This window comes from Salvia hispanica, chromosome 1 (assembly GCF_023119035.1).
Source record: "Salvia hispanica cultivar TCC Black 2014 chromosome 1, UniMelb_Shisp_WGS_1.0, whole genome shotgun sequence".
Classification (NCBI taxonomy): domain Eukaryota; kingdom Viridiplantae; phylum Streptophyta; class Magnoliopsida; order Lamiales; family Lamiaceae; genus Salvia; species Salvia hispanica.
The window spans coordinates 27375663-27401853 of NC_062965.1; the positions used below are offsets into that span (position 1 = coordinate 27375663).

Sequence of the window (26191 nt, forward strand, 5' to 3'; positions counted from 1 at the left end):
TTCCAATTCTATGTACAGAATATACCCTTAAAGAGCTACGCTCTAATTTCGCAAAAATAGTTCATGTATCATAGTCCAATTCCATTTCCAAATAGTCCAGTTCCAATTCAATTCCATTTCTAAGATCTTGGATTAATTCTAGATTTATTCTTTGCATTCGAACACATATTACTTAGAAATAATAATCCTAGCTATATCCTAATAACAAATTTATGGAAAGAATCAATCTGCAACGGATTACTATATTTACCAATATATTGAATTGCATGATCAATAATGCAAATCAAGTAATGATTAACAACCCCAATATCAACTCAATTTAGCTACTACTAGCCACGTTGGTTGATGATACCCAAGGATCTCTGGTAAGATTCCTGCCTCTGCAGCTGGATTCCCTCCTTGAAATTCTTGATGAATCTATCCACTTTCTGATTAAACTCCTCGAGACTCATCGACGGAATTCTCCTCACTAGCCCTCCTCTCCTCGTCGCCGACACCGCGTCGTTGAACGTCTCCGCCTTCCTCAGCTCCCTCCACTTTGGCGACGTCGGCACCACCTCCTCCGAGTCCAGCCTCCTCGGCCGCCGCCGCCGCTGCGACACCGCCTCCTCCCACGTCTCACTCTTCTTCAGTCCTTTCTTATTCTGCTTTGGCTTTGACTTTGACTTTGAATTCAGCTTCGGCTTCGGCTTCGGCTTCCCTCCCCCAATGATGGCCTCCCACGTGGCATCCATCGTGTTGTCCTCTTCTTGATCCGTCGCTTCTCTCTCCTCCGCCTCCTTTTGGATGATCAGCGCACCTTTCCATTTTTCAATCGTTGCTACTGCGCTAGTACTACTTGTTAGGACTGTCGACTGCACATCTGATATGGGATGGGTTTGTAACCCAACAGTTCTGTCTTGATTTGAGACATCATCGTCGTACCAATCTGTCGCGTCGCTGTCTCTGATGAGGATTGGCTGCACCACGTCAGATGGCGGCGGCAACAGTGGAGTTACTTCTATGATGTCCCAAATTGGCGGCGCAGATGGCTGCGGGAGCGGTGGCGGTTCAAGGATTAAGGGTGATTGATCATGATCATGATCATGATCTTGGTCAGGATCAAGATCATGATCATGGTCGATTTGGAATTCAAGATCAATATCAAATTTATCTATATCAATATAGTTGCTGGTGGTGGTTTCTGGGTGGTGATGGCGGCGGGAGGAGGCGAATATGAGGAGGATCATGAGGACGACGACGGTGGTGGGGGAAGAGGATAAGAAGCATTTGATGGAGCTCAAGAATTCGGCCGCGGTTGAGAAAATGGTTTTGCAATACCGAGGAAGATTCAAGGCGTCTTTGAGGAAGAGGATGGCGGAGACGAGGCCCATCAAGAGAAGGAGAAGCTCTAGGATTTTGCATGAGATTTGTACAAATCTACTTTTGTTCTTGGCTAAAATGTCTACAAATAGAAATGCCATTTTTTGGTTAGCTAAGGTGGAGAGATGTTGTGTTTAGCTAAGCTTTGATTTGTAGAGATAGGAGAGGTAGGAGAAATGGAAATGCATAGTATAGTATGCTATGATGCTGTGCTTGTGTTCTAGTAGTTGTGACTTGTGATGTGCGTGTGTGTATGTGTGTGTTTTTTCTACAAATGGGAGGAAAGAAAGAAAGTGAAGGGGTTTAAGTAATTGAGAAATAGTATTATGAAACTTGGAGGTGATTAGTCCATCATGTCAACAAATAAGCTTGCTTTAATTTGCTTTGGTTGGTTCAAGCCTTCAAATTTAAATCGATATTTTATTACAGGAGCGGACGTAGAAAAATGCACACGTGAAAATTAAAATATAGCGAACTTTGCGTTCGAAATTTCAAAAAAAGTAATTTTTCAATTACTTTTTGACTTGGCGATGGGAGCTAATTGTACAATAAGTATTAGGTTAGAAGTAATGAGCTCACTAAAGATTTAAAAGTATATTAGTATGATTTTTTTGCAAATATTAAATGTGAATGATGATAAAAAAAATACTACTTTCTGTATAATCTCATTTATTCAGAGCTTTTGTGTAATAAAATAGAAATTCCATCAGCAATATATAAAATTATAGTACTACTATTCTCACCGTTCCATAGTAGTGGAAACATTTCTTTTCAGTAGGAGATTAAGAAAAAGTGTGCAATGTATTACATAAAAAGATAGTAATAAAGTAGGAATGAAAAAGAGTAGAGATAATAAAATAAGTGAGTGAGTTGGAAAAGTAAGAGTGGGAAAATGTGTTACGTTTTATTAAAAAAAAAATGGATCTATTATTATGGAATACTAAAAATGTAAAAATGACTCTATCAATATGAAATGGTGAGGGTACGTACCTTTTTTCATATTATATCATTTATTCACGGGCTTTTAGGTTCAGCCTACCATTGCAATGAAAAATTGATGAAATTTGAAGATATTTTCTTGGAAATATCTGGTGTTATTTAGTTATTAATTAAGATGATAAGGAGAAGCTAGCCAATATAATATACTGATTTACTATATGCATGGTGACAAATAGCCAATAACCTAATAAATAGTCAAATTAAGCATTGCTATCAGATAAGCACTTTTCCATTTTTAATAAAAGCTGTAAGTTTCTAGGAAATTGGTTGCTATTAATTAATGTTAATATAATTTACAAAATAATTTATGGCATAATAATTAATTATCAATAGTCAATATACATTAACTTAGTTTGTGAGTCAAATGTAAGGTGCGTTTACATCAATAATTAATTTTATGCAGGCCTATATATCATGTGGCCTTTATTAATCCTAAAACTGAAGACGATTTTAGTAAACACTAAAGCTATGCAACCAAATTTTGGTTTATTTGAAAAAAAATATAATTTATTTATGCATTTAATTAAAAAGTTAGACATATTTATATTATAAGGAATATGCATAATATTATGGTATTTATGTATAATTTTTTAAAAAAAATTGAATCATAAAATATAATTAATGCATACTTTAATTCAAATTTGAAAAATAATAGTGAAATAATTCAAATATAAAAATAAAAAATTGAAAATGAAACCAAAAACTAATAAAGTGTTTTTAATTTGCTAACCATCTATATTTATTATTTTAATATTTAATTAACACATCAAAATTACTAATATAATCTTATTTTGGTTGTACAAAATTTGATTATTTATCATTACTCGTTAGTAAAATGATACTCCATAAATTGAGTTATGAAACAGAATTTATTTTGAGTTCGACTAATACTCCATGATTTAGTCTCGAAATTCGAATTTCTCTAATCCATGCATTAATTAATTGGGGGAATTAGAGAATTTAGTGTGTCTTTGACTCTTTGACACTACTGCCCACGTGAATTAGATATGAATCCTTCAGCCAACTTCAGTTTATTAATTTGAATAAAAATGTTTATCTTTTTAGATAATAAATACTATAGAAATTGACCATGGGACTACGTACGTCACGTTGGAATAGTTGGGATACGTAATAAATCAATACTTATTTGATTACGTGTTTGATCGTTTACGTATATTTATCGCCTTATATCTACCCCTATACTTTTATTATTAAATACTATATTAATTAAGTGATTAATTTAACATATGCTGTTGGCCGAACTAATTTTGACACTTTATTCAATTGCACATAGTATATATTCGAGAAGTAATTAACACAGAAAATACAAAAAAAATAATACTATGTAAAGTTCTATGTATATTTCCTTGCTTTCTTCTACAAAACTATTACTATATACTAAAAAATTATTCCTATATCGGCTCGGAGTACATATGAATTGGTTAATCAAGTGCAGAAACTGAAACTAAAACCGAAACGACATGCCGTTTTTTAAAAATAGCAACTCTTTACATTTTAGTATGTTCTTTAAAAATAATAACTTTCAAACTTTCTATTTTTGGAAATCTTTACACCTCTATACATCAATTTATTTACCACTTATGCCATTTACACCTTCCTAATAAAGTGAGTCTCATAATCCACTAAAATTAATTCCATTACTTTTTTCTCCATCTTTCTCCTACCTTACCAATTTTTTTCTCCCACTTTCTTATTTTATCAAATTTTTTTTCTCTCTATCATTTTATCAAATTTTGTATTAAAAATCGTGTCATTTCAAATGTCCTTTTTTTTAAAAAAAAAGGAGGGAGTAAATTATTAACGCACTTAATGCGGGCATCACTCCAAAATGTCGAACTCCTCAACTAATTCATCAATATTAGTACTACATATCAAACCTTCAAAGATATAGAGAAGAGTAGTGATAAACGTAGTAATGGGAATTATAGTAGTACTCCTACTAAATTTCAGTGTAAAACTAAAAAAGGTGTGTTATTGACATTTGACATTTGGGTACACCATTATGCACTAAAATTTAAAATACCTTGCAACTACACCGTATAAGTTCAAAACGTCCAAATATATATCTAGAAGTTGATGAATTATCTGATTTCTCCATACATAATATTCCTCCCGTTCATCAAATATTGTTCATATTTGTCATTTTGATACTTCCACAAAATATTATCCACTTATATTTTTTTTCTATTTTTAGTAATTAAGTAGATTTCATTTTCACTTACTCTTCATACTTGCATTATAAAACGTACTAAGTACTATATAAAAGATGGATTCACATTCCACTAATCTTTTCAACTCCTTTTTCTTCACATTTATAAAAACTCGCATCAAATCAAACGAAGATCAAATCAACCGGAGTACTGGTTAATAAAGGAGAAACATAATGTAATTGTTAAATAGTAGTAGTAGTAAAAGTTTTTGATATTTTCATAAGAAGCTTTTTTGGTAAAAGTTCATAAGCAAGTTTTTTCTTTTATTTTTATTTTTGATATTTTCTTCTCATGTACGTTAGAATTACACCATAACAATATGAAATTAACAATATTTAGATGTAATGTACTCTGAGAGTGGATATATGTACTATGTACTATGTAGTGCCATCTTTGGACTTTGGTGGATATGGACGGTGGTGGCGGGCCACCAATCGCCGCCGTGGGATGTGGCTTTTGTAATATTTAATTAATTTATAGTCCACTAATGGATATACTTAGCTAGTTAGCTGTAAGCATTCAAGTACTCTAAAACTGCTCCAAAGCCACCATTTTGGCAGACAAATAGCTGCATGCTTCCACATAATACACACATTGCTTTGCTTAAAAGATTGCCATAATTATGATTTTTTAGCTATAGTCATAATTATGATCGTTAACGAATGATGCAATATCCACTATACATTTATAAATTGGTGTTAATGAATTATAATTTGTTTTTTTCTATCAAACGCATATTGGTAATTTGGTACTTAATCTCTTGTTACTCCTCTGTATCTTTGCTTCACCCACATGACAAAATTAATTTCAAGTATTTTGGATTCAGTTCATTATTTCTATAAATATAAAGTTAATTTAATCGCATACTCCATAATTTTAAGTAATTTAATATTGCGTAACTGAATATTCCTTTCATATGATTCTTGAATTCTCTTGATTGACCAAAACGTGATTGGTCAATATTTTTCTGTGTATCGGCTCGAGTGTTGATTTTTCAATGAGTTGTCATTACAACTTTTCTAAATCTCTTCTACCTTGTGGAGTACTATATTAGATTCTAAAAAGTGCATCTTTTATAGTAGTATCTATGTTTTAATTTTTATCTTCCATTTTTTTATAACATTATGTTTTAATTTTTATCTTCCATTTTTTATAACATGCCAATTTATAGCCTCATCAAACTATGCACATAATGACCGTATAATATTGATACTATAACATCAAATATGTATGAGACAGAATGTCGAGTTGGACAACCCCCACAACTATGATTGGTGCACAGTTATTTAATACTATTAAATTTAACTTGAAAAATGAAAGAAATTCATGGGAAGAATGAATAAGACCCCAAGAACATAATGAATTATATTTAACCAATCAAACATTATAGTGTAATAAGTTTAAATTATATTGACTCATTGGCTTGGAGTCTTGTTGGACGACCAATAATTAATGTATTCACATTTGCTATCATTGAAAAAAAAATAGACGTTGTTATCATCCACAGTATTTTTTTCAATTATTGATATAAATATTCATAAGGTTATAAAGCCATAGAAAAGACTAATCATGGCATAGATAGTATCATGTACAAATTGTCATAATCTAGTGAATCTTATCCCTTTAACATTAATTTCAACCTAAATAATTAGGTAAATTTTTACTACATTTGTTTTTTTATAACCAACTAGACCTCTTTAAGAGCCAAGGCTTGACTTTTTCATATTGAATTATATAATTGTATCTGCCAAAATAATGCAACAAAAGGAGGAAAAGGTGACATTTATGCTATTAAAAATTATGATTGACCATATCTTATCTTAATAAAAAAAAAATCGAACCAATTGTTCTGATTTTGTCACTTCCAAGTGTCTGCAAGATACGAATCGCTGGAAAAAGATAAGGTTAGCATTTAAAAATGACAAAGTGTCCAAAAAATCTTTAATAACAAATAATTAAGATAGCCATTGAAGTTAAGGAATTTTGAACAATAATTCGCATGCACATGATATTGTGTCTTTGAAAAGGAGTGTAGTTTTTAATTATAGAAAGTTTAAGTTTCATTTTTCAATCATGTAAATCAAATACATATATATGCACACAGCCACACACTAAAAACAAGCAAGAAATAGCTAGCAATATACATATATTACTTGCTACTATTAAATACAAATAATCGACACAATATTTTAAATTTCAATTGAGTACAATTGTAAGAGATAGCTAGCAATATACATATATTACTTTCTATATATTATGTTTTTTTAGTAGCTAAAACTTTTTCCATTTTAACGCCCCCAAGTATATTTTTCTATGTTCACTTGTAGCTGAGAATGTTGTCATAATGGTATCAAATTGTGCATATTGTTCATAAAATAAGGTATGAATTCAAATAAAATAATATTAGAAATTAAGGATGTACAATTCCAGCTAATATGTCAATTGTCAAGTATTATTCAAAGATCTAAGCTATGTATGTGTGCTCCCATTTGAAATGGCAAAAATTCAATCCATCACTTTTAGGAACCAATCAATCCTTATCTTTGTCTTATTTTAATATTATATTACATGATAAAGCGATTACCAATTTCAATTGACAATGATTATTCAACAATACTTTCACTAATGACTTTGAACAAGATGATGTGTGTGTTTAAGTCACCTGTATTTCTTGAATATGATTCTCTCTAATCTAGATCACCAAACACTATCCCACTTGTCTTTTTAGTTTTTAATTTAAAGTTGTGAAGAAATGTCCAAAATGATAACCAGAGACTTTGGGATGTCTCAATCAGTTTTAGGTCTTTCTTTACATGTTTTCTCAGTAAATATCTAACATAAGACAACCGGAAAAAAGATACATAATGGGCATTTAATATGCTTGAGAAAACAGCAAACTTCCATATCATACAACAAATTAATTTCCTACTCGTTTTTTCAACTAAAGCATTAACAACGGAGTACTGAACACTCATTATAGTTCGTAGACCAACAAAATATGTCCATTGCTAGAGCACTTCATGAAGTGTTTTATATATTCTACAAAGGGTAAAAGCACTCTACAGAGTGCTTACACATAACTCAATCAGAGCCCACCATGTGAATTGATTTTAATTTGTTTATTATTCCAATCCAATTTTGTTAAAGTAAGAATAAAATTGACTTTGCATTGTGTGTAATACTACCATATGATAAACATGCATATATATGTGTCATTTGTGTGTGTTTTTTAATTCCAATTATATAATTTTCATTGTTTTAATAAAATTCTAGTGGAGTAGTATTTTTGTGTATTCATAAATCAATTTTAATTTAAATATACAAATAAGAAACCAGCAAAGTCGGTGGGATCCATTAATATTGCAAGTGAAGTATTTTAATGCTTTTAAGGTTGTGGCCTTGTGGGTGTGAAATTATAGTACTCAAAAATAGCAATGAGATCCATGAATACTGAACTGTCAAAATGGATATTGGGTATTGGATACCCGATATCCAAATCCGAAAAAGTCGGATAATTAGAAATCCGAAATCCGATTTTTCGGGTATCGGATCGGGATCGGATAGTGAGAATTTTAGATTATCGGGTATCGGATTATCCGATATCCGATCGGATATACCCGAATTATCCGATTTATCTGATTTATTTTCTAAAATTAATAAATTATATTTTTATTATAAGTATAATTTAATTTCTTAACTATAATTTAATTAATACTTAATAGTTAGCATATAAGATATGTAATTTAATTTTTTAATTTTATTGACTTGTGATATTTATAATTTTGAATTTTTAGATGATATTATTGTTAGATGTTGATTCTTATGAATTGAATTATTGAATTGTGATATTTATAAAGGATGAATGTTTGAACTTATGAATTTTGATGGTTATTGACTTATTGTGGATAGATGAAAGATGCTAATATGTAACTTATGAATTTTGTATTTTTCAAAGTATAACTATTTATTTTCTTTTAAATTCGAACTACTACAAGAATTTTGTATTCCTAAAAGTTTATAGTTATTTTCTCTTAATTTCGAGCTACTATAAGAATTTTGTATTTCTAAAAGTTTGTAGTTATTTTTACTTGAATATTAGTACTTCAACTTTGTATTAAATTTGTATTAAATAATATTAAATAAATTCTAAAAGTTTGTAGTTAATTTTTTTTTTTAAAAATCAAAATTAAAATCACAATTGGAACTGGATATCCGATTTTTCGGGACTGGATACCCGAGTCGGGTATCCGGATACCCGAAATCAAATTCGGGTCGGGTATCGGGTATTGGATTTTGAGAATTCCGGGATCGGGTACCCGAAAGGGTATCCAATTTGACAGGCCTACTGAACATTGTAAATAAAGTGTGTTCAGTGTTCGACGTTATGGATGTCCTCATTATATCTTCGAACATTGCTATGTTACTCAAGAGTGTATATAAATATAAATAAACACTAGTACTTTAAAAGTATCATGTTTCTAAAGGAGTAAGGTTCACAAATTCAGTACATGTCAGGATCAATAGAGTGCCTGTTTCATAGAATTCACAAATATTATGTTACAAAAGGCTACAATGAAGTTATATACTATGATCATACTATTCACTATTGTATTAGTTTGAATAAATATTCTTTTTATTATGATATTATCTTGTGATCATCCAAACTGAACTAGGCAAATGCAATGGTGTTTCACTACTTTCATGAAATCAAGAAGACTAACCACTATTTCTTCATAGTGCATTTTCGATTCAAGGATGAAGAAGATAAGTTGTGTCATAAAAGTACCTTATGTGCGCGACATCCGTTGCTTCGAATATTTTTCCTCATCCAGTCGATGCGTCGCCTCCTAAAACCAGATGCTCGTCAAGAAAAACATATAGATCTCTAATCATCAAAAGTGCATTTGAGAAATTTTCTTACACTCAAAAGTAGCCCATCGCGATGGAGGCACCACGGTACGATCTTGTGTTTCTTCCGACACATAGAGCAGGCTAAAGAGATCTGTACCAGCATCCACATTCTTAATAGACGGACATGCCTCAAAACTGACCGGAGATGAAGATTCTTCGAAGGATTCCAAAAAATTAAAAGATTCCTGCTTAGATGGATGTAGCTAGTTAGACACACAGACAACCTAAAATGCGGGACTAACAGGCGTGCGATAGTTCAGCTTACCGCACGACAATGTGATGATGTTTGAGCTTCAATTTTTGGGATTCCCTTGATGAAAAACTCTTCATCCAGAGAGTATCTTCTTGCTCTCTTTGGAATTTCCTTTCTTGTTAAGGTGGTGTTCTCTTCATAGATTTCGGGTATTGGCTGTGGGGTCGTTGGAGCCCATCTTCGACTCACATACCTGCAACGAACACCTAACTCGTTAACTCTACTAAGATAATTATACGTTCAGTGCAGTGTTTCAAGGCCGAAGAATCACTTGGCCTTAATGAAGGTTTCAATTGGACTTCTAACAAACACTGCTGGTAAGTCCGCTTCCCAGTAGCTGTTGGCCTTCTCGTTCCCCATCGCTGCACAACACGACGCTCAATCACTCAATCAATCAACAGACACACAACTACAGAGTTAAACCATTACTTGTTTATTTCAACTATATGTCCTGTTTCATTCAGAGTGTTCAACAAACTCTCATTCGTTTCATTTATCTGCACAGATGCGTATCTGGCTTACCCTGCATGAAGGCAACCTGGTCGGGGAGCCATGTGTCCAACGTCGTAGATCTTACCTATTTGCAACAAACACGAATAAGAACAAGACAAAAGCACACATAGCAATCAGTTGATGAGTGTGGATAGGAAAAACCTTGGAGATGTGCACTCCAAGACTGCGGTGTATTCCAGAGCATTGCATACATATGAATATCCCGAGGTTGATGCTTGCCCACCGTGGACCCCTGCAATAAATGCTTCTTGTTATCTGTTTCGCTCAAACCTCTACTTTATGGTAGGATGTGGGAACATACTTGTTATGGCAATCTGCACATTCCTTGTTTCCCGGTTGTTTAAGAAGATCTAATAGTATCTGCCAATCGCCCCAAACAATGTTAGCTCGTATAAACATCGTTAATTTTGCTGCTATAAAGTGTCAGTTTTAACTACTGCCAAGATCAGCACAAGCAAGCCATTAATGAGAACCTAGGACTAGGAGTAGGGACCGGTACACAAATTTGTCCAACTTTTTTATCGCGAACACACTGCATTTAACGTATAAAGTATGTTTCCTAGACATACGTGTATGTTGCACTGTGAGAAAACTACATTAACAACACTGCACCTTAATATTATCAAAATACCAATGCATATAGTTAATTCGTTCAGAGCAATCGGTTCTCGCGTCCTCGCTAAGAAAACCAAAGTTTGTACAGTCTATGAACCAAAGCAACTACATTTAACAAACTTGCTAATTGTTAAAAATGAGCTAATAATAAAGTCAGAAAAAACACCCCTCATAGTGCAAAGGCATAAAGCTCTTTGAGTTCTTCCTGCCTCATTACATAACATAAATTCCAATTACATATGAGGCATTGAGATTAAATAGGGTGATGCATAGGAGAAAACATACAATTAGATAGAAAATTGGAATTTTATGAAATCCAAAAAAAAACAAATTAACCAAAAAATAACTAAAAGAGGGAAAAAATTATAACAAGGGATTGTCACCTTTGCATGTTTGGCATTGAGCCTTTTGGAAACAGATGCCTTCTCATTCATGGCTCTGTATCTATAGGTCAGCAACAAAATCAAAGACAATTGCAAAAGGGATAAAAGAAAGAAAAAAGGGTGAAAAACGGAGAATCACATCATAGAGAAAGAGAGACGATTTGTAATGTCTCTCAATCTCTGTCTAAATTTTGGAAATGAATTTTCAGATAAAACAAAGGCTGAATGGTTTTTTAACAGATTCCGAGGATGCCAAGATCCTATCTAGGTTTAGTTTTCCGTAAACATCGGCTGTGTCCAAATACGGCAATCACACATGTTTTATGAAATGACAAACGCCATAAATATTTTCTTCTTTTGTGATTGAAACTAGAAAACTATTAATTGGATGGTTTGGAAGGATTTTTTTTTTAAATTATTATGTATCAAAATCACAATATATCCCAGGCAAAAGTAAAACTCCTATTAGTATTTGTCGTGATTAATAATATTTTTTTAATAAAATTTCCTGGCTGAAAAAGGTAATGGTTTATTTTGTGCAATAATTTGATGCTCTATTTATTATTTTCGGATGGGTAAGGGTCGATTTTGTCTCAGTGTTGAGGTGTCTCCTTCCTCCATAATTTGTCACCATTTGATTTGGCACGGGTTTAAGAAATATAATAAAAAGTGTGTTGAAGAAGTTAGTGGCATGTGGATCCTACTTTTATATATTAGTTTTATAATAAAATGTGGGTGAGAATGAGTTAGTAGAAAATTTTCAGAGAGGGAGGGAGTAGTAGAAAATACCTTCGTTAATTACTCCCACCGTCTTATAATAAGTGGGGCTTTTTTTTGGGTCCAATATAAGTGACACATTTTCTTTTATTGCAAAAAACAATACTCCCTCTGTTTTATAGTAATGGAGACATTTCTTTTCGACACGGAGATTAAGAAAAATTGTGCTAGGCGAGTTAAGTAAAGGGAGAGTAAAGTGGAAAATGAAAAAGGTAGAAAGATGAATAGAGAATAAAGTAAGAGAGAGTAAAGTAAGTGTGGAAAAATGTGTTGACTTTTACTAAAAAGAAAAATGACTCTATTATTATGGAATGTACTAAAATGATAAAATGACTCTATTACTATAGAATGGGGGGAATACTATATTTGTCTCTTACTTTATCATCTCTCCTATTTTTTTCTCACATACTTTGTTCTCTATTTATTTAACCGCTACCTAAAAATTTGTGCCCAAAGAAATATCTCGCGTGTACTTGGATGGAGGGAGTATTAATTCAGGGGAAGAGATCCTCTACAGTGGAGGAAATCATAGTATTTGGTGCTGTGGCTAAAACGCACAATTCTGTGTATAAAACGCAAATAATGCTTGTCCTTTAATTTTATTCTTTTTTATATGATATGTTTATCAAACCTTTAAATCTTTAATCAATCATGCTTTTTTATTAATGTTTATATATACAAGCATAGTTTTGCTTTCTGACGTATTCTCAATATATACTAGTACTTATTTCTTTTTTATATGTTTTATAATTTTATGTATTATATTCACATTAGATATTAAGTATGTACGTGAGAAACAAAAATATTAAACAAAATATATGATTACATAACATGCATAATAAACCCTATATATATATATACTATATACAAAATAGTATATTATTATTAAAATTGGTAAGCATTTTAATTTATAGATCTAACTATATTTTAATGTATTTTAAATTTTTAAATAAAAATATTATATACCCCATAAATATATACTTATTAAACATAATATCTAAGTTATACTTAATATACAATATAGTATAATAAAAAGAAACATATTATATATACAAGATATAACAAAACTATGCTTACAGAAAGAAAATAAAAAAAAGCCCTTAACACATCATATAAAAAATGAATAAAAAAGACATGTAACACTATTTGAGTTTTATACACAAAATTGTGCGTTTCAACCACAACACCAATTGCTGTGATTTCATCCACTGTAGAGGATCTCATCCCATCATTCAGTATCAGTGATTTCATTTTTTAGAATAAATATGACTGTCAAACTTATACGCATTTGGAACGTCAATATGACAGTCGAACTTGTACACAAAACATATACTCCTAGTACAGTAACTCTTTTGGATATATGTAAATAGCCAAAATTTTAAATAATTAAGCCAAGAATATAGAAAAGATGAAAGTTAAAGAAAATTAAGATACTCACTACGTTGAATGAAAAATACTAATCTTTAACGATCGATATGGTTCGAGTTTTAATATATAATTAGTATCTAAAAAAATAATAGAAAAATGATCGAAGTATTATTAATTATTAATACTACACTTTATTAACATAGACACAAAATAATTTTGGTGCCCATACTTAAATAAAAAACTTACTATTATAAACCCATTTTTTAATTTGTTAATACATTGAGCCCAGCTGCCAAAACCCAAAATATCAGTGGAACAAATGGGCTCAATCAATGGCCCATCATATCGCAGTTTGTTTTTTTCCCACTAAAATAAAAAATAAAAAATAGTGAAAAAAGGAAGGGGAAAATAAAATAGAGAAGAAAACAGAATGTCAGAAACGCGAAACGACGACGAAATCACGGCGATCACCGGCCGACGGAGAAGTTACCGGGATACGGCCGCCGCTGAGTTATCTATTGTTGGTATGTTCTGATTTTATGCTTTAACCACCAATTAGGGTTCCTTCAAAAGGGCAATTTTCCCTCTCCTCGATTCTGACTGCTGTGGTTATGGCATTGCTACAAACTACAAAGCGTAGTCAATTAGGGTTATGCTATATATCACTCGTTGTTTTAATAGATTTTAGCATGTAATTTGGGGGTAAATGTCTGAGACTCTGAGCTGGAGCAGAATATTTATTTATCTTCTGAGATTCTGTTTTGCTATTCAACATGAATGATAAAATTGAATTCAGTTTATTGGTTATTCATTTCGCAGTTTGAATCATTCAGTCAAGTTATTTAGAGAAGGGGTTTGTTTTGGTTCTATGCATTGTTTGTAGCCCCTGGGCGTATCATTTGATCACAATGTCGGGGTGTTCTACGTCAGTATCTACTGAAGTTCGAGACCCGAATCAGGACAATGCTGTTGTTGATTGCTTTAACTTATCTAAAGCCTCGGACCAAGATGCTTTGCGACATGAGAATGAGGTGGATGAAGAGAACGAATTGGAGGATGGTAACCGAAACACAGATGTGGCTGAGGAAGAGGATGAGGATGAAGATGCGGATTTCAATCCTTTTTTAAAGGAGACGAATTCAATGGAAGCCTCCTCAAGTTTGAGTTCTGAAGTTGAAGACCTGGACTTGGATGTTGCTGACAGCAAGGGAAAGCAATGTGCTGCGGTTGGTAACGAGTCTGGAAAACATAGGGACACCAGTGGGGATGTTGAGAACTGCGATGAAAATGTGATGCATGCTGTATTTTCTTCTGGAAAAGAAGTTGGGAAAAATTTGGACCTTATTTATTCTTCGACTACAGAGCAGGATTCCACATTGGTAAATCAATCTGGTAATGGATCACTATTTGACAAGGAGAGTGGATTAACCAGACAAGTAGATGTTGACAGTGCAACAGATTCCAGGAAATTTATGGTTGATGTGGATGCTGAGGGTGCCATCTGTATGCGAACTAGGGCTCGTTATTCTCTTGCAAGTTTCACACTTGATGAGCTTGAAACTTTCCTTCAAGAAACTGATGATGAAGACGATCTTCAAAATGTTGATGATGAAGAGGAATATAGAAAATTTTTGGCAGCTGTTTTAAGAGGTGAGGATTCCCAGAATTTGCAAGAGAATGCAAATGTTGATGATGAAGATGAAGAAAATGATGCTGACTTTGAGCTTGAACTTGAAGAGGCACTGGAAAGTGAACCAGAGGAGGTTGAAGAAAGAAGAACGACTAGGCGGAATAGAAGCCAAAAAGCTTCCATTGAACACAGCAAGAGGTTAGCAGGACAGTTGAGTAGACCACTGCGACCACTCTTACCATTTGCATCAATCGAATCCTTATCAACTGCAGAAGGAAGACACTTAACACCCAACTTTTCTTCATCCCATATGCCTCCTGTAAATAATGGCTACACCTATGGATTCACCCCACATCAGATAGGGCAATTGCATTGTCTTATTCACGAGCACATACAACTACTTATTCAGGTTTTCTCGTTATCTGTTCTTGAGCCTGGGAAAAGCCATATTGCTTCCGAAGTTAAAGAATTAGCCGTACAGATGGTTCAGAAACGTGATCAAGCTCTGGCATGGAGAACAGTTCCATATCCTAGCTTTTGCTTCTTCCCCCCATATATCCATCCATCTGTGCTAGATGGGAATCAGAACATGCTTCCATCTACAGATGGCAATAAAATTGCACAACAGAATCTTCCCTGTGGAAGCAACAGAGAGCTGGACTCCGATGAACAGGCAGGCTCTTCTCAGATTCCAGAATACCATTCATGGGTTCCTTATGTTTGTGGTCCAGTGCTGTCTGTCACAGATGTAGCTCCACTCAAACTAGTTGAAAACTATATTGATGATGTTTCTTCTGGTATATCATAGTCGATTCATACTTTTGTCCTACTTTTTAAATATTGTCTGCAACTTGTATATTAATGCATTTTCATACTTATAAAATGATTGGCAGCTGTGCGTGCATATGAACGCCATCAAATTGAACGTGGTTTTGAGACTCCTGGTCAAAAGGAGCCCTTGTTTCCTCTTCGCAATTCCCTATGCTCCCCTGAGTCTGTTGGTCAAGGAGAAATGGATGAGAACACTCCCCTAGATTCTAACAAGGCGCCTTCACCCTCTGCCAGCCATCGACTGCCCAAGAAGAATATGGCCACAACTCTGCTTGAAAGGGCCAAAAATCAACCAGTTGCTCCCGTTCCTAAGGAAATTGCTAGGCTAGCTCAGAGGTTTTGGTCGTTGTTTAATCCTGCCCTTTATCCTCACAAGCCAGCTCCTGCTTCTCTTACTACTCGGGTACTTTTTACCGATGCAGAGGATGAGTAAGTTGCATGCTTTTGTTTACTACACATCATACAATATTTTAACATTCATTAAATTTTGTACTTTTGTCTTGTCTCTAATTAAATATTGTGAAAATATTGCATTTTCAACTATTCACAATCGAAAAAAAATCTTGGTACAAAGTGTTTTAGGTGAACGTAGAATCGCACAAATATTTTGGCCTTAGATATTGTCATATTCATGGTCAATGCTTGCAATCTTTGATCTTTTATGTGTGTTGGCACGTGAGTGGTTATGTCACTTATATATCATGTCAGTTTCCCAATAAGTACTACCCTGGAAGCTTCTCTAGAATCTCTACGTGATCCTACTGTCCCTTTTAAGCAAAAAATCCTCTCTCTTGCTTTATTTTCCCACCTACTTTATTCTTTTCACTCCTCTACTTTTCCCTCTCTCATACTTTACTCTCTCTACTTTCACTCTTTAAATATGAATTCCTTAAATCCTGTGCCCATAAGAAGTGGCTCGCTTATGGCGGGACGGAGGGAGTATATTGTTTGATGTGAAGGTTGTAGCAATAGCATCAGTCAACAAAGATCCTCATTTTTATTTATGAACCTGTACATATTTGTTTCTTCGTTTATGCCTTACAAACTAGATATGGAACTTACAGATTACTAGCCTTGGGTTTGATGGAATACAATACTGACTGGAAAGCTATACAGCAGCGATTTCTTCCTTGCAAATCTAGGCATCAGGTAACCTATTTTACTGTGAACTGTAATTTAAAGACTGCGATGTTGTGTATTTTCTGGGGTTATAGTTGGTCAACTTTTAACAATGTGTTGTGCACAATTTTTGCATAAAACTTTGGAAGTCAACTTCTAACATTTCCATCGGAAGGGTGTATGACATTAGTTCTCTGGCATTATGTGTCTATATAATTATAGCATGAAAATAATCCTTTATACTGCAAAACAGATTTTCGTGAGGCAAAAGAATCGTGCATCATCAAAAGCGCCAGAAAATCCAATAAAGGTTTGTGACTATTTGTGATGCTGTTTGCTTAGCTTCAAATCTTCCATCATGTTTTAGTATGTTACTTGTTTGTTTGTAGTCTGTGAGAAGGATAAAAAACGCCCCCTTGACCTTGGAGGAAATTGCTCGTATTGAACTGGTATGCTCCCGAATGACTAAATTTAATTTTGCAAAGTTTTACATGACATTTTTCTGGAGTCTAAATGATTCTAATGATTCAGGGATTGAAAAAGTTTAAACTCGACTTCATGTCCATATGGAGATTCTTTCTTCCTTATAGAGATCCCTCCTTGCTTCCGAGGCAGTGGCGCATTGCTACTGGTACCCAGAAATCATATAAATCTGATGCGAACAAGAAAGCAAAGCGTCGTTTGTATGAATCCAAAAGAAAAAGTAGCAAACCTTCTCCCTCAAGTTGGCATTCGTCATCTGAGAAAGAGGTTTATTTACTTCTGAACTAGATTAATTAGGTCTTTGTTGCCTTTCAAATGGATTTACATATTTGTTAACAAGTTGGTTTTCATATTAGCTGCTGTCATCATCACTCAGTAATTCATACTGCTCCTTTAGTGTGTATTTAGCTATATCAAGCATCCTTAGTGCCCGCTGCTGTACAAAATTAAATTTTGGGTGTGCATGCCATGCAATGTGACAGTAAATTGTTATGGTGACTTTATCATGTCGTCGAAGAACAATCTAAATCTTTCTTTTGTTGTTGATCCATAAATACTTAAATTTCAGGGTGACAGCTCTGATAATGCTGCTGAAGAAACAAACAGTGGAGATAATCACATAGACAAAGAAGATGAAGCATATGTCCATGAAGCATTTTTGGCTGATTGGATGCCAGAAAACCATGCTTCTTCCAGTTTTCCCAGTGGCCTGCTATCCCAGGAGATTTCTCAGGCGAAAGATAAACCTGGTTATCGAGACATCCAACCCCCAATGTATTCTAAGTCTGCACTTGCTTCAAGGTACTCCCCTGGTTCTGCAATAAACTTTTCTTGGCATTCTGCATTACGTGCTTGACATTCAGATAAGTTACTGTAATTTCTAGGCCATCCACTTCCGAAATAGTTATGCGGCCCTACCGTGCTCGGAAACCAAATAATGCACGCCTGGTCAAATTAGCTCCTGGTTTGCCTCCTGTCAATCTGCCTCCATCCGTTCGAATTATGTCACAATCAGCTTTCAAGAACTCTCAAGCCATCACATCTGCAAAAGATTCGGCAAATATCATGAAAAATGCTGGTTTGATGCCAAAAAATCGGACTCTGCACGCTGGGAGCAATATGCAGGTGGGAGTTGGCTCTTCCGTGCAATCTGGAGTAACAAGGAACAACCATGTTAATGTTACTATTAAAAATCAGCAGCGAAATCTTTCTGATGTCGCTACTAACAAACTTACAGTAGAGAGAGGCGACACGGATCTTCAGATGCATCCTCTGCTATTCCAGGCACCTCAGGATTGTCAATTGCCTTACTACCCCAGCAGTCCTAGCACGTCTAGTTCGTTCTCTTTCTTTCCAGGAAATCAACCACAATTAAGTCTCAGTCTCTTTCACAACCCCCGGCATATAAGAGATGCTGTGAACTTTCTCAGCAAGTCATCCAAGCCTCCTGAAAAGAACGCTGCACCATCCGGCGTTGACTTTCATCCACTTTTACAGAGAACTGATGATGTGAGTGCAAGTTCTTTAGCTACACATCCTGCTGGCAGGCTTCCTCCCACTGCAGCGTCGAAGCCTCCAATTCGGAATCATCTTTCCTCGACGAGTAAGGCATCTGTAGATGGTAATTCAAGTGCTTCAGGTACAAAGGGCAGCAGCCTTAGTAAAAAGGGCAATGAGCTAGACTTGAATATCCACCTCAGTTTGTCAGCCAAGAATCGAGAAAGCAGAAATACGATTATACGTGATACTAGCAGATCACTAGCTGCTTCCGCGTCTGGTGTCATAGAATCTGAAAGTGCTAAAGATTATACTCCAGATGTGATGAGCAATCAGTTTGACTCAACTGAAACTCCACTGGCTACTCCTAGAAACAGAGGAAGTAGGAAAGTGGCTGACGACATGCATGATGAGTCCCTCCCGGAAATTGTAATGGAACAGGAAGAATTAAGCGACTCTGAGGAAGAGTTTGGGGAAAACGTCGAGTTTGAGTGTGAGGAGATGGCCGATTCAGATGCAGAGTGTACATCTGACTCGGAACAAGTTGTCAACGTGCCAAATGAGGTAATGATTCTCTAATTTGCAGAAGTTTTTTGATTTACTAGGAAATGGTTAGAGACTTAGATCTCTCTTACAAGCTTTACAAATTCGTTTCAGGAAATGCACCTAGAAGAAACAGATGCAGATATTGACGAAAGGCAGCTCCAGAATGACCACGGAAGCAATCCTTGCAGCACATCAGAAGCATGCTCGATAGGATTGGATACCACCGGGCTTCATGTGAAGCCGAATGCACTCTCCCTGAATCTGAATTCTTGCCCTCCTGCTTCTCAATCAAACCCCAAGAATGCATATGAATTTGGACCATTTGGTACTAGGGCAGGAGACGATAAATTTCTCGTAGATTTAAAGGGCTCCGGCAAGATGCAGAAACGCACATCTAAGCATCTCAGCGGCGACACTCCATCAAGAACTCCCAGAAAACGTGTCTGCAGATCCAATTCTAACTCAAACGCTGCCACCATTGTAGAAAATTCAAAGAAAGTTGCCAAGGTTGAATTTGGTTAACTGATAATTTATGATTATTCATAGTTTTTGCATATTAATGAAAAGGCCAAATTTGTCAATTTTCTAGTGTACTAGAAATAAGCATTTGTTTTGTTATCTTTAATGCGTACTAGTTAAAAACATAACAGAGTAAATATAATAAGGAAATTGTGTTTAAATACATAAATGTTTACTTCAAATATACGTACTTTAAACTATACATTTTTCATGCGATTGCCATTTCATTGAACTAACATATCACAGCTAGTTAAAGTGATAAATTTTTGTCATCATATTATCGTAGATATCCAACTACTTCATTGGATTAGATTTTTTTTTTCCTTCAGCATTCGGATTTGCTTAGTTTGATTAGGAATTACTATATACTCTATGAACTAATCAAACTAAGCAAAAAAATCCGAGACTCATTTATAAGACTATGTTTATCGGTGGGGTGGGTCGACCGCCACCTCACCCCACCTTTAAAAAAAAAATAAAAAATCAATAATATTGTCTCAATCTCAAGTAGACCACGGTCTCTCTCCACCCAAACACCAACCAGGCGGTCTCCATTCCATCATCCAATGAGATTGTGCCAAATGGCACAATCTCATTGGTTGATATATATATACTTTTAAATTAATATATCTTTAATATAAAATATTATAAAATTATAAAAATTATATCAAAATTCATAATTTTTCTTCCTCTATAAATAGAGACCACATTTGCTATAGTTTGCACACAAAAAAAAATATCTCTTTCCTCCTCCTATAATCTTCTTGTTTGATAAAATTTCATATTTTTAAGCTTACTTTGTTGCTAACTATGGATGATGATGAGAATAATATATTCTCCGATTCCCCAAATTTCTATCCTTCCCAAAACTACAACCCTTCCCAAAATTTTAATCCTTCTCAAGATTATTTCCCTAGTTTTGATGATTTTCCAAATTCTGATCAATTCCAAAATTCATTTCAAAACCAACATTCAAGCCAAGTCATATCACCAACCAACTTGAGTGCTTCAAACACTCCACATGATTGGAGTGAGCAAGAAGACATGTCATTAATGTCTGCTTATTGTTTCGTGAGCAGGGATGCAATTGTTGGCACCAACCAAACTAATGCCCATCTATGGAAATGTGGGTGGTTGGGTTGGATAAATATTGATGATGTGGAAGATGATGTGGAGGAGATAGAAATAAATTAAATATTGAAAAAGTGGCTGGTTGGGTTGGGTTGGGTGGTTGCTGATAAACATAGTCTAACGTCTCAATATATTTTGGTCTAATCTAAACCGAAATCCGAATGCTTGCGACTATACGCATTAGTTGGTATTCAACTTCACTAATACAATAACTAATGTTACTTTCTCATCTCAGAAAGTTTCACACAGCAAGTTCATCAACCACTACCTATGCCACCATTCTGCGCCACTGCGTGGAGACTTCAAATCTATCCAAAGCCAAATCAATCCACGCAAAACTCATCAAAGCATCCGACCACCAACCAGATTCCATCTTCATCCACAACCATCTCATCAACGCATACATCAAATGCGGGGACACCGCAAACGCCCTCCAACTGTTCGACGAAATGCCCGAAAGAAACGTGGTTTCTTGGACTGCCCTGATTGCCGGTTTCGCCCAAAAGGGCTTCCCTTCTCAAACACTCTCTCTCTTCTCAGCTATGCACAGGAGCTCTGTTCGCCCCAACGAGTTCACTTTCGTGAGCGTGCTCCAAGCTTGCTCCTTTTCGGAGATTTTCTGCTTGATCTCCGCTTTCCAAGTTTTTGCGATGGTGATCAAGTTCGGATTCGAGAACAATGTGTATTTGGTGAATGCGTTGCTCACTACTTTGATAAGGCATGGTGAGTTTGATGAAGCTGTTCGTCTATTCGAGGCGTGCCTCGACACAGATGTCGTGTCGTGGAATGCTCTATTCGACGGTTTCTTGAAGTTCGGTTGTGATTCAATACCTAGTTTCTGGCGTAGGATGCTCTTTGAGGGTGTGAAACCGGATGCGTTCACGTTCGCAACAGTTCTCACGGGGCTGGCTGAGTTGTCGGCCCTTGAAACCGGGCTGCAAGTCCATTCCCTCCTTGTGAAATCCGGCCATGGAAGGGAGAGATGTGTAGGCAATGCTTTGGTGGATATGTACTTGAAAAGTGGCAGACTAAACCAAGGTTTTCTAGCGTTTGATGAGATCCCGTCGAAGGATGTGTGTTCTTGGACTCAGATAGCCACGGGGTGCCTCAACTGTGGTGATCCAACGGAGGCGCTTAGGGTGATCGGGAGTATGAGGAGGGCTGGGGTTCGACCTAACAAGTTCACTCTAGCAACGGGGATCAACGCTTGTGCTAGTCTTTCAAGCCTCGATGAAGGCCTGAAATTGCAAGCTTTGGTGGCTAAACTAGGTGATGAAGTTGATGTATGTGTGGAAAATGCCCTGCTTGACTTGTATGCAAAAGGCGGGCAGATGGATGGTGCGGTGAGGGTGTTCGTCTCGATGAGAGAGCGCACAGTCGTGTCGTGGACCACGATGATCATGGGGTTCGCGCAGAACGGGGAGGCGGAGGAAGCTCTCAACGTTTTCGAAGAGATGAGAGCTGAGGGGGAGAGGCCTAATCACATCACACTCGTCTCGTTGCTGTATGCGTGCAGCCAAGGGGGGTTCATCGAAAGAGGGCTTACATATTTCTCTTCGATGACCGAAGAATTTGGGATTGTGCCGAGCGAGGATCACTACGTCTGCGTGGTGAACCTGCTTGGCCGGGTGGGGCGGATACGAGAGGCAGAGGAGCTGATCCTCCGCATCCCGTTCGAGCCGAGCGCTGTCGTGTGGCAAACGCTGCTCGGGGCTTGCCGTCTCCACGGGGACGTGGAGACGGCGAGACGGGCCGCGAAGGGAGCATTGGCGGCCGATCGGGATGATCCCTCGACGTACGTGTTGATGTCCAATACTTTCGCGGATTTTGAGGATTGGGGGAGTGCAAAGACATTGAGAGAGTGGTTGGAGATTAGGGATATCAAGAAAATGCCCGGCACGAGCTGGGTTGAGATCGGTGAGACGGATTAGATGGGGTCGCTCGAGGTTGGCCAACCCTACTGTCGGCCCACGAGTATCGGAAAATTCTATCAAATGCAGTGTTTCGAGCTGCCGTCGAATTTCTTCATGATTAGTCTATAGATTCAAATCTTGAAATTTCATTGACAAGAACTCACATTGAAACACAACACAAGCTTTCGAAGTGAAAGCAAACACACTTATTCAAATACAATTCTAAAGAAAAAAACACACACAAACACACACTATATCAACCATGGCATTCTTTGGGTAATCCTTGGGGAAACCTGCCAACATCTCTACAATAATCATAAACCAAGAAGTTGTCACGGACCCACTTGAGCTGTTTTCTCCTTCTCTTGTGCTCCTCCTTAACCACCGGTTTATCCCACCAAAACTGTCCCGACTTCCCGCACTTTGCCACTGCATCAACGTCGTCTGCTTTGTCCGACAAGAAAGCACACGCGTCGATCTCCAAGGAGTTGAAGGTGACGACGAACGGAGCGTTGGTCCAGTTCGTCTTCACCCTCCCTCCTTGCGTAGCCCAGTCATCCGCGTTCCACAACGACCCGTAGATCCCCATCGCTTGCTTTCTCGGATATGGCATTCCTTTCCTCTCCTTGTTTGCATATTCTCTTATCGGAATATCATCCACAAGAAACCTAATAATACATGGAAATTAATTCTACTAAAAACAAGATTCATAATTAAACAAAAATATGTTTAATCCTTTTTTAAAAAAATGTCCCTAATTTTCGTTTTCTCTTTGAAAATCGAAATTTCGCAAAAGTTTGCTTTATGTCCAACTTGACATATTTCGACAACGGAACCTTAAAGAATCTAGCAAGCTGGACTCATCATTCCATCGCCAGAATACATCAAGCGAAACATAAATCAAACTTTTCGCAAAATTGACACTTTTTGAAGAAAAAAAAACGTTTTAAACAACGAAAGTCGAACACACAAAACAAGATTAACCTGAAAAAAATAGCAAATAATGAACAAAAAGTAATGGTTAATTATTTACAAGATGGAGCGACGATTCCACAAAAAGGAGTAAGTGTGGAAGTCCAAAGTGGGATCAAACCACAAGTAATGCCTCTGCTCGCGGTCGCCTGTGCCATTGATGTACAAGTTTGTTTGCACAATGTACGGCTCTCCCGATACGTTCCCCAAAAACTCGAAATCGAGCTCATCGTGATTCGGCCCTTGCGAGGACATCTGCATGCATGCATGAATTTCTTAATTAATTTATAATTAGGTATTTATTTGTCAAGAAATTAATTAATTAAGTTAATTAATCACATAATAAGCAGTGACGGTTCCAGCTGAATCTCCCTGCACCAGTTTCAGTTCAGCACTGGCTTTTCCGAACAAATACTTCTTCTTTGATTCAAATCCGCATCCTGCAAAAATTAAACGAGAACTAGAAATTAAAAATAAATCTGAAAAATAAAAGTAGAATGCGAATTCCAAGTCATTCTGAGATGTGAGTAAGTACCTGTGGAAGAATCGAGGGAGAGTGAAATTCGATCGCCTTGAGCAACGATGTGATCTGGCGCCCAGTCAGCCTCGAAGAGTTCGTTGAAATCGGCTGAGACAATCACTGTCTGAAGCAGAAGTATTATGGAAATGGTGTTTGTGAAAGTGATTGATGATTTGCATTTTGATCTGTTTTGGGAAAGCATTGTTGATTTGTTGTGATCTTATTTGAGATGTTGAGGGGTATTTATAAGATGTTGCAAATCAATATTTTATGTCAAGTTGTACTTGTATATAATCTATGAGATTAATTATGGCCCACATTATGTATTCTAATAAATAAGAATTAGGGGTAATCATTTGTGTTTTTAAGCATATATTTTCTCCACAAAGTTTCCAGTTTTAAGAAAAGTTTTGGAGAAGTTGGAGCCTTTTAAAGGATATTTAATAAAATTAGAGACATTTTCGAAAAATACATTAAAATTTGAGAAATATATAGAATTAACCTTAATATAATGTACTTCTATAAGGAGTAGTTTACAACAAAAAGAAAAAAAAAACGCACGTAGCTTGTAATTACTATTGGGACATAAATGATTGAAAAATTGATATATAAATCTAAATATTGGTAAATATTAGTATGAGAAAGTGAATAATTATTAATGGCCGGCAATATGCCGCAACTCTTAAACGGCGCACTTAGTTAATAGAGAATCCTAGAGGGTGTTTGGTTTGCAAGATTGTATCCGAGATCAAATTTGTAGTGTGTTTGATTCATTAGATTCAATCCTAGATGGATAATCTTGAGATAATTAGTCATAGCTAACCCCATATTACTAAAATAATCTCACAATTCAATCCTAGATTGTATCTTAGTATTATTTTATCTTGGAAATCGAACACCACCTAATTAGTTCTAATGAGTATGAACTATTCAAGTAAACAAAATCTTTTAAATCGGTTGCGGGTTCAAAATTTACTTGTTGAGAGCAATGATTTAGTTGTTGTGGGCGTGTTTAATGATAGAAAGTTATATCAAGTATTTTTGACATTGGTGAGAAACATTCGAATCAATATAATTATACAACGAGAGTAGACTATCCAAATTTGCCAAATTTATAAAGATAATTAAGAATTAGAAGGCAAACGTGGATGTCTACGATAGTGGTACTAGATCAATATCTAATTAAGTGACTTGTAAATTTGTTGTTGCATAACCAGTTAGAAGAATTAATCATGACCAATTGTATCTAGTTATAGGAATTGAGTTTGAACATTAGGGTTTACATGAAAAAGGAAATAAGTATGGGTTTATATTAGTAATTTAATAAACATTTATACATTTCGATCGATATAGAATGGGGAATTGGGTAGCATGTTATATACAGAATATATAAGTGTAATTATAGTGGAGTCCATCTCATAGCCAATAAGTATATGCTAGTGTGTGAAAATTATATGATAGGAGTAGTATTATTTTGTTTGTATGTGTGTGACAGTTTTGTTCACATTCTCTTTGGTAGACGGCTTATTAATGTTTATATATTAAATCCATTAAAACACCCATGATCTTATTTTTTATTGGGTTACGACAATACATGAGAGAGATGGATTATGGATAA

At 35.6% G+C, this 26191-nt stretch overlaps 5 protein-coding genes across 7 annotated transcripts; 2 read left to right on the forward strand and 3 right to left on the reverse strand.

Annotated features, from left to right (window-relative positions):
• Positions 1 to 222: 222 nt before the first annotated feature.
• LOC125219685 lies at positions 223 to 1644 on the reverse strand. The gene has a single exon (XM_048121731.1). The coding sequence runs from the start codon at positions 1461 to 1463 to the stop codon at positions 330 to 332; it is 1134 nt and encodes a 377-aa protein (XP_047977688.1). The 5' UTR covers positions 1464 to 1644; the 3' UTR covers positions 223 to 329.
• A 4716-nt stretch (positions 1645 to 6360) lies between these two features.
• On the reverse strand, positions 6361 to 11495 carry LOC125221131 (probable ADP-ribosylation factor GTPase-activating protein AGD15). Of its 2 annotated transcripts, none has more exons than XM_048123342.1 (9): positions 11268 to 11495; positions 10571 to 10629; positions 10411 to 10501; positions 10279 to 10333; positions 10028 to 10118; positions 9769 to 9949; positions 9514 to 9688; positions 9379 to 9439; positions 6361 to 6481 (listed from the first exon to the last, which is right to left on the reverse strand). In XM_048123342.1, coding segments are annotated over exons 1-8 (705 nt in total). In that variant the 5' UTR covers positions 11319 to 11495; the 3' UTR covers positions 6361 to 6481; positions 9379 to 9437. The 2 variants fall into 2 exon arrangements, with proteins under 2 accessions (XP_047979299.1, XP_047979244.1); XM_048123287.1 differs by lacking the exon at positions 6361 to 6481 and adding an exon at positions 9030 to 9121.
• A 2325-nt stretch (positions 11496 to 13820) lies between these two features.
• On the forward strand, positions 13821 to 20099 carry LOC125201119. 2 transcript variants are annotated; one of them, XM_048099053.1, is made up of 10 exons: positions 13821 to 13936; positions 14232 to 15839; positions 15936 to 16302; positions 16938 to 17022; positions 17246 to 17302; positions 17382 to 17441; positions 17524 to 17742; positions 18044 to 18276; positions 18360 to 19536; positions 19630 to 20099. In XM_048099053.1, exons 2-10 carry the CDS (start codon positions 14321 to 14323, stop codon positions 20038 to 20040), a joined length of 4128 nt encoding a protein of 1375 aa, XP_047955010.1. In that variant the 5' UTR covers positions 13821 to 13936; positions 14232 to 14320; the 3' UTR covers positions 20041 to 20099. The 2 variants fall into 2 exon arrangements, with proteins under 2 accessions (XP_047955010.1, XP_047955011.1); XM_048099054.1 differs by having other exon boundaries at positions 14296 to 15839.
• Positions 20100 to 21292: 1193 nt separating this feature from the next.
• On the forward strand, positions 21293 to 23179 carry LOC125207363 (putative pentatricopeptide repeat-containing protein At3g15130). Its single transcript, XM_048106669.1, has one exon. It carries the CDS (start codon positions 21384 to 21386, stop codon positions 23097 to 23099), a length of 1716 nt encoding a protein of 571 aa, XP_047962626.1. The 5' UTR covers positions 21293 to 21383; the 3' UTR covers positions 23100 to 23179.
• Positions 23180 to 23207: 28 nt separating this feature from the next.
• LOC125207374 (xyloglucan endotransglucosylase/hydrolase protein 9-like) lies at positions 23208 to 24775 on the reverse strand. The gene is made up of 4 exons (XM_048106681.1): positions 24589 to 24775; positions 24393 to 24493; positions 24115 to 24308; positions 23208 to 23749 (listed from the first exon to the last, which is right to left on the reverse strand). The coding sequence occupies exons 1-4, from the start codon at positions 24773 to 24775 to the stop codon at positions 23338 to 23340; spliced, it is 894 nt and encodes a 297-aa protein (XP_047962638.1). The 3' UTR covers positions 23208 to 23337.
• Positions 24776 to 26191: the final 1416 nt, after the last annotated feature.